This window comes from Osmia bicornis, chromosome 9, assembly GCF_907164935.1.
Source record: "Osmia bicornis bicornis chromosome 9, iOsmBic2.1, whole genome shotgun sequence".
Lineage (NCBI taxonomy): Eukaryota > Metazoa > Arthropoda > Insecta > Hymenoptera > Megachilidae > Osmia > Osmia bicornis.
This window is the reverse complement of record NC_060224.1, coordinates 9173325-9180646: the sequence shown is the minus strand read 5'-3', so window position 1 is coordinate 9180646 and position 7322 is coordinate 9173325. Positions and strand designations below refer to the sequence as shown.

Below are 7322 nucleotides of genomic sequence, written 5' to 3'. Positions count from 1 at the left end.
CTCAAAAAGGAAAACATCAAGTTGGTGCAATTACTAGTGGAGAAAGGGGTTTGACAACTACAGGCGTAATGCAGTATGAATGCTGCAGATGAATTTATACCTTCTATGTTAATATTTAAACGCGTTAGGATGAAGTTGAACGATTTGTGGCGAACTGTCGTACCGTTTTAGATTCCGAGTCTTTGTGTTTTGAAAGGCTAAGTATGTATATACTGTGTACCACTGAACTCGAGGGCTGGTAATAAATGTGACGATTGCCAGAACCTCGGTTCGGTCGAAGGAATAATTGATGAAGCTAATCCTTGACGTCGGAGGATTTTTTCTCCCCTTCCAATTTTCCGAGACAGCGGTTTTTTCGGAAAAACGGCAGAAGGTACTGAGCAGTCGCAACGAGTAGTTCGCTCATCAATGTATAAATTATATGTATAGTAATAAACGTATTAGTTACTATGTGTTCAGTTCGTATTGTTGCAATATCCCATCTGTCAATTGGGATCGGCGGTCGTGACGTCATAAAAGTAAGATGGCCGGTGAAAGTAGGTTGTAATCTGTAGTCCGTTGTATCTCTCATACGGTGCACACGTTTAATTTTAAAATTACCTACATTTTATCAAAACAATGAAGCTTTCAATAAGTGAAATATGTAGTTTTACAAAATCTATACCTTCGTGTCGTAATTTCATCGAACGTAAGAGGATTTTAAACGCAGAGCATTTAATTTTTTGCGGCAGAAAAACTGTCAATGATGACGGTGTTCATTTTATTGTGTTTTGTTTACAAACATCGCATTTAAAAAGTAATCCTCATGAGATTACTGGAACAATTCTACTGCCGGCAAAATTTTAGACGTGAAATGTTCTTGTAAAGCTGGGTTAAGTAAGAAGTGTAAACATAGTGTAGCTGTTTTCTTACATCTAAACAGGTAAGTTTATTATTACTGTTTTTGTCTCCATATTCTTATCAATAAACATATTATAAAAAATATAATTCTTTGATGTCAGTTAAAAATTATTAAATTAGATTTAAGTTATATGTCACTTATAAGAAAACAGATATTTTTATTCACAGGATCTGTTCGTAGACTACAATTTAATTAGCATGGCTATATATAATTCCTTGTAATTGTTTTTTTCTTTCATATTATAAATAATTTTCCAGAATGGATGTTAATGATTTAGACTTAATATCATGCACAGATATTAAATGTTTATGGAAAATTCCTCATAAAAAATCTGTGGAAATGTATCTACCAAGTCCATTCTCAGAGCATGAATGTTTTAAACAAAAGTTCAAGAATGAGTATCCTGTGATAATATCAGAACAACAGAGAAAAGAAATAAATGAACTTCTTATCAATGGAAACCGGGATTCAGCTTTGTACAAGCACATGTATGGATAATTTTTATAATTTATTTTTGAATATTTGTACATTTATTATAATTAATTCGTAAATCTACTTTGATTTACCATTTATCTTTTATATTTAATTATTTTAATTTCAAAAAATATATTTATTATAAAAGTGGTAGAGCGGAGTCCCGTGCGGGCAGCGGTTGCGAACGGACGTGTAACGAGCTGAGTGGAGTGAGTAAAGAGTGAAACGGTGGAAAAGTGAAAAACAGAAAAAACAAGGATAGCAGAAATAGTGAGCGGAGAAAGCCGAGAAAGGGAGGCAGTGCAGGATAAAGTGAAAATACTGTGAGCGAAAAGAAGATTGGCAGAAAGTGAGTACAGTAAAACCTGGATAAATGCAACCAACATTGGGACCCAGTGGTTGCATTTATCCAAGCGAGGTGTCGATTCCGGGCATTTAATGTTGCATTTATCCAAGCGAGGTGTCGATTCTGCGTCTGTACACATGTTTTCTATTCAGCCGACATGCCGACTCTGTGTCCGTACACATGTTTTGTATTCAGCCGACATGCCCATTCTGTGTCCGTACACATCTTTTGTATTCAGCCGACATCATTTATATTCAGTCGTGGTGTCAATTCTATGTTGTTTATTCTATTACTATTGTTTATAAATATAATTCAAACTATATCATGTTTGGTGTCATTTTAATCAGAAAAATCTCACAAATGCGTTAGTAAAAGTTTCATTAAGAAAAAGTTAAAAATAAAAAAGTTTTATCGTTCAATTAGTATTAGTCACACCGATATTACGGTCGGATCATATTACACGATTTCCTCGTCGAGCGGCTCGGTTCGCCTAGGGGGATCCCCCCAAGTGGAGGGGATAGCGATGTTGCACTTATCCAAGCATTCTTTCGTTGCATTTATCCAGGTTTTACTGTACACGGGTATGAGATTAGGGAGAGCAGAAGCTAGGAAAGCGCGGCAAAGTGAGGAAGGAGAGAGCAGGAAGAGACATCTAGGAGTCAGGAGAGCAAACAGGGGAGCACAAGGAATGACCAGGGACAAAGAAGAGCCAGGAGCAAAGAAAGACAGCTGGCAGCATAGGAAAGAAGAACTGAAAGAGAAGAGAAAAACAGCGGAAGGAAAGGAAGAGACAGGAAAACTGGACAAAGGGGTGAGACGAGGCAGGCCGACTAACGTAGAGGTACTAAAGAGAGAAAAGAGCATGAGCACAGGAAATATGTCCAGCATAGAGGAAATCTGGAAATGGAAGAGGGGAACGGAACCAGGGGAGGAGGAGGAGAGAGAAAGAGGAGGGGGGGGGGGCAGTTCGCAAGCAGAGGGGTGGATATTTAGAGAAAGCAGTCTAATAGAGAGGTCCCCCGACAGGAAAAAGGAGAAAACAGAGGAAGAAGGAGGAATCGGAGAACTGAAGGAGATGATGAAAAAGCTAGGAGAAGGACAAAAAGAGCTGGGAGAAAGGATAGAAGCAAGTACTTTTTTTTTTTATAAAGCATACGTTTATTGTACCATAAAAAATAACAGTGTCAATATTATAAAAATAAACTTAACGTACTAAAGTTAACACTTATGTCTAACTAGAATCAAGGCTCTAAAAATAGAGCACGCGTCATCTATATCTATGTCTTACTTAGATTGCACTTAATGCTACTGGCTATTAGTATGAAATTCACGGTGCGCGATAGCTTTGGTATAGTAGAACAATATACAGGGTGTTCCGTAACTTGTGTAACTCTCGGAAACGGAGGGTTGCTCGGGTGATTCTGAACAACATTTTCCTTTACCAAAATGTCGTTTGAAGCTTCGTTTTTGAGTTATTAAAGAAAAACACTGGCCAATCAGAGCACGCGCTGAGCCACGGGAGCGTTGGATTTTAACGGCGCTCGGTCGTGGTCGTGAACAAATGCATTGGCACAGCGTAGGTATCAAGGGAAGAGTGCGACAAATGTTACATCGTCTTAAATCAATAACAATGTGAAATCATTCGTTATTCATGAACAACAAAGACGATGTAACATTTATCGCACTCTTCCCTTGACACCTACGCTGTGCCAATGCATTTGTTTACGACCACGACCGAGCGCCGTTGAAAGCTGACGCTCCTGCGGCTCAGCGCGCGCCCGGCGCGCGCTCTGATTGGCCAGTGTTTTTCTTTAATAACTCAAAAACAAAACTTCAAACGACATTTTGGTAAAGGAAAATGTTGTTCAGAATCACCCGAGCAACCCCCCGTTTCCGAGAGTTACACAAGTTACGGAACACCCTGTATAGAGCTGCACAACTGCTCTATATATATACCTTCTTAATATATATGCAGGTACACGAAGTTATATAGATATAACACTATTCTATGTCGCTAATATTGCCGTAAAAGAAAACCTTATCTAAAAAAAAAAAAAAAAAATATAAAACGAAGTAGTGCGGAATATTACATGTTTTTCATCTGTGCAACGTGACAGTGAATAAAAATGTTTATTTACATGAACGAAAATTCTGTGAAAGGTGATAGTGACCGGGTGGTTGAGTGGGTTCAATGATCTTGTCTGGAGATCAGCTGTTCTTCGAAAGTTTAGGATCGACACAGTGACCCAGTGAGAATTATCTGCTTTTAGCATAGCAGGTTAATTTAGGAACGAATGGGTAAGTTTCATTTAAATTGTTTTTAAATTTTTATTAATTATTTCATTTCAAACATTTTTATTTGTTGTTTAGAATGTTTAGAAGTTCCTTTTTTACATTATGACAGACGACAAGAGATTAGATTCCGTATTCATTTTAAACAACAACTAAAAATGTTCAACCAGTTCAATTTTTTTTATTGTGCTATGCCAACGGGGTGCCGAGCCGTTCGTTCGCGACCTACGTCAAGCCCCGCTTCGTAGCCGACGCTGCCGTCCCTGAACCCGCGCGTTATACGCGCTCGCAAAGGAAAAAGTTGTTCAGAATCACCCCCCCTACCACCATCTAGGAGGGTGAAAATACGTTACATGACACCCTGTATACGTTGGCCTACGCGGATGATGTGGTATTACTGGCAGAGGAAGAAGGAGATATGAGGGCGATGATGGAAAGACTAGAAAGGTATCTGGAGGAGAAAAGACTAAAGCTGAACCAGGAAAAATAAAAAATAATGAGATTCAGGAAAGGGACGGGAAGATGAAAAAAGTTGAGCTGGTGGTGGAAAGGAACGGAAATAAAGGAGGTAGGACAGTTCAAATACCTAGGATATGTGTTCAGAAGAAACGGAGGAAGCGAGTCCTAAGTAAAAGATAGGATCATGAAGGCCGGGATAGTGATGAGGCAAGTATGGGGGATTGGGAAAAGAAAATTCGGAAAAAACTGGAAAAGAAGAATTTGGCTATGGGATAAGCTAGTGTGGACTGTTATAGCGTACGGAGCGGAGGTATGGGGGTGGAGGGAGTGGAAGAAAATAGAGGGGCTCCATGAGAGGTTCCTAAGATGGACCCTAGGGGTGGAATAGCGCACCCCAGGATACTTACTTAGAGAGGAATTGAAAAGGTGGAAAATGAGAATAAGAACAGGAAAACTGGCATGGGGATACGAAAGAAAATTATGGGAAGGAAGAGGAGGGGAGCTGGCCAGGAGCTGTTGGGAACAGCTAATTAGAGACGAAGGAAGGGGTGGAGAGAGAAATAAGTGGGAAGAGGAAAGGGAAAAGTTCTTCCAAGAAAGGGGGATGGAAATGGAGGAGATAGAAAGCAAGAGATGTAGTGGGGAGATGGGATACAAGGAAAGCGAGGAAAAGGATATGCAGCTACAGGAGGAAGAAAGATGGGAAAAGATAATAGAATCAAGATATAATAAATGGTACAAAATGGTAAAGGAGTCAGGAATACCGAGCTATTTAGAAAAAGGATGAAAAGAGGAAAGATGGAGAAGAGTGGCCAGGTTCAGACCGGGAAACGAAGTTAAGGAAGCAAAATACTGGGAAAAAAAAGATAAGAGGAAATGCAGAGTATGCGGGTGGGAAGAGGAGACGTGGGAACACGTATGGGAAAGGTGTGTCGTAGGGAAAGCGAGAAATGAGGGATGGCAAGAGAGGGTAAAAGAGCTGCTGGGAGGAGCTGGCGAAGGAGAGGAATGGATGAAAGAGGTGGAGGAGTACAGGGTGGGGGCGAGAGAGGATGAATAGGCAGGAAAGAGAGAGATGAGAAGTAAAGAAAATAATTCACAGAAACAAAGTAGATAGGAGGGAAGGGAAAAGGGAGAGGGAGGGGAAACGATAAGAGGAGCAAACAAGATAGAAAAACGAAAAACGAAAAAAGAAGAACAGAGAAGAAAGCGCGAAAAAGAATAAGGAAATAGATCGAAAGGCGATCGCAAAAAGGGAGGAAAGCAGAAACCGACAATACCGACATAGGACCACGAAGGAGGAGGGGATTGGAAACACGCAACAGGTGGCAGCTATGCGAGAGCGGGAAAAAGTAAGTTGGCAAGCGTGAAAAAACACGTGCGGAGGAAACGCGGCAGAGGAAGGCAGACATAGAAGCTAACACGTGCGAAATGATAGTACGGAGGTGAAAAGAAAGTTTAAGAAAAATGTGAGAGCCAAGGAAAGGAAGAGGGGTAGAAAGTATGGAAAACGCATGGGGAAAAGAAGTGATAGGGGAGTTAAAAAGGATAAGGAAAGAGTTAGGGGAGATAAAAGAGGAGATAAAGAGAGGAGGATGGAGAAGGGAAAGAGGGAACAAGAATAAAAGGCGAGACGAAGAAGGATGGGAAAAAGCTGAAAATACAAATGAAGAGGAAAAAATGAATATGGAAGAGAATGAAGAAGAGGATAATGGCAGAGGAAATAAGGAGGAAATAAGGAGGAAATCAAAAGAATGAGAATAGAGGAGGGGGAAGACGGAATTGAAAAACAAGAAGAGGAAGAGAAAAAAGCAAAAATAATAGTAGTGGAAAAGAATAGAGAAGAAAGGATAGGAGAAAATGATGCAGAGACGAAGGGACAAAGAAAAAAGAAAAGGAAGGAGGAAGAAGAGATGAAGATCAATAAAGAAAAGAAAGAAGAAGCTAAAGGTGGAGAGGAGACGGAAGAGGAAGAGGGCGAAAGAAGAAGGTGGAGAGAAGAAAGAAAACAAGAGAAGGTTGAGGAGGAAAGCTGGGCAGACAGCTGGGAAAGGATAAGGGAAAGGGAGAGGAAAAAAAGAAGGGGCAGAAGCATAGTATGGAAAAACGTAGGAGGAGAGGAGAAAGAGGAAAGGGGTAGAAGGGTAAAAATCATGTTGCAGATGGAGCTGGGGAAGAAGGTCGAAATAAGAAAGTTGACGGAGGTGATGGGAGAAGGCGGAAGGAAAATAATACTAACAGAGCTGGAGGAGGAAGAAGACTGTAGGAAAATGCTAAAGAAAAAAAACGCCATCTGGGAGTTTTGGAAGGTAAGCGTGGAGGAGGATTTGTTGAGGGAGGAAAGGAGGATAAGGTGAAAAATAAAGGAGAAAGCCAGAGAGGAAAGGGCAAAGAGGGAAAGGACGTAGAGTACAGCAATAGAAAGTTATGGATAGAAGGCAAGGAGTAGATGTGGGACGAAAAAGAAGGAGAGTGAAACCAAAGTTAGCAGAAGGAACAAGAAGAAGAAGGAGGAACCGAAAAGAGCGAACCAAGGAGGATGGAGAGGAAGATAGAAGGAGAAGAGAAACCTAACAGAGGAAGAGAAGACTGAAGACTGAAAAGAGGAAGTACAAACTAGAAGATAAAATAAATAAAATTAAAAAAGTGCAAAGAAAGGATAATATAATTTAGTTAAGGTATTAGTGCAGTTTAAGTTTGCGGTATCAGCGTAATCTTTATAGAGTGCCAGTGGCTCAAACAGACAGTTCTGAAAGGGAATTGCAAATGTAGATTTCGTTTCGCTTTTTAGCTGTTAGTTTGCGTTTTTAGTTTAGTTTGAGCTCAATTTCAATTGGAGTAAGGCAAATG

The 7322-nt window shown here is 40.2% G+C and overlaps 1 protein-coding gene across 1 annotated transcript; it reads left to right on the top strand.

Moving 5' to 3' along the window:
* The first annotated feature begins 6226 nt into the window (after positions 1–6226).
* LOC123988148 (vicilin-like seed storage protein At2g18540) lies at positions 6227–6829 on the top strand. The gene has a single exon (XM_046287185.1). It carries the CDS (start codon positions 6227–6229, stop codon positions 6827–6829), a length of 603 nt encoding a protein of 200 aa, XP_046143141.1.
* Positions 6830–7322: the final 493 nt, after the last annotated feature.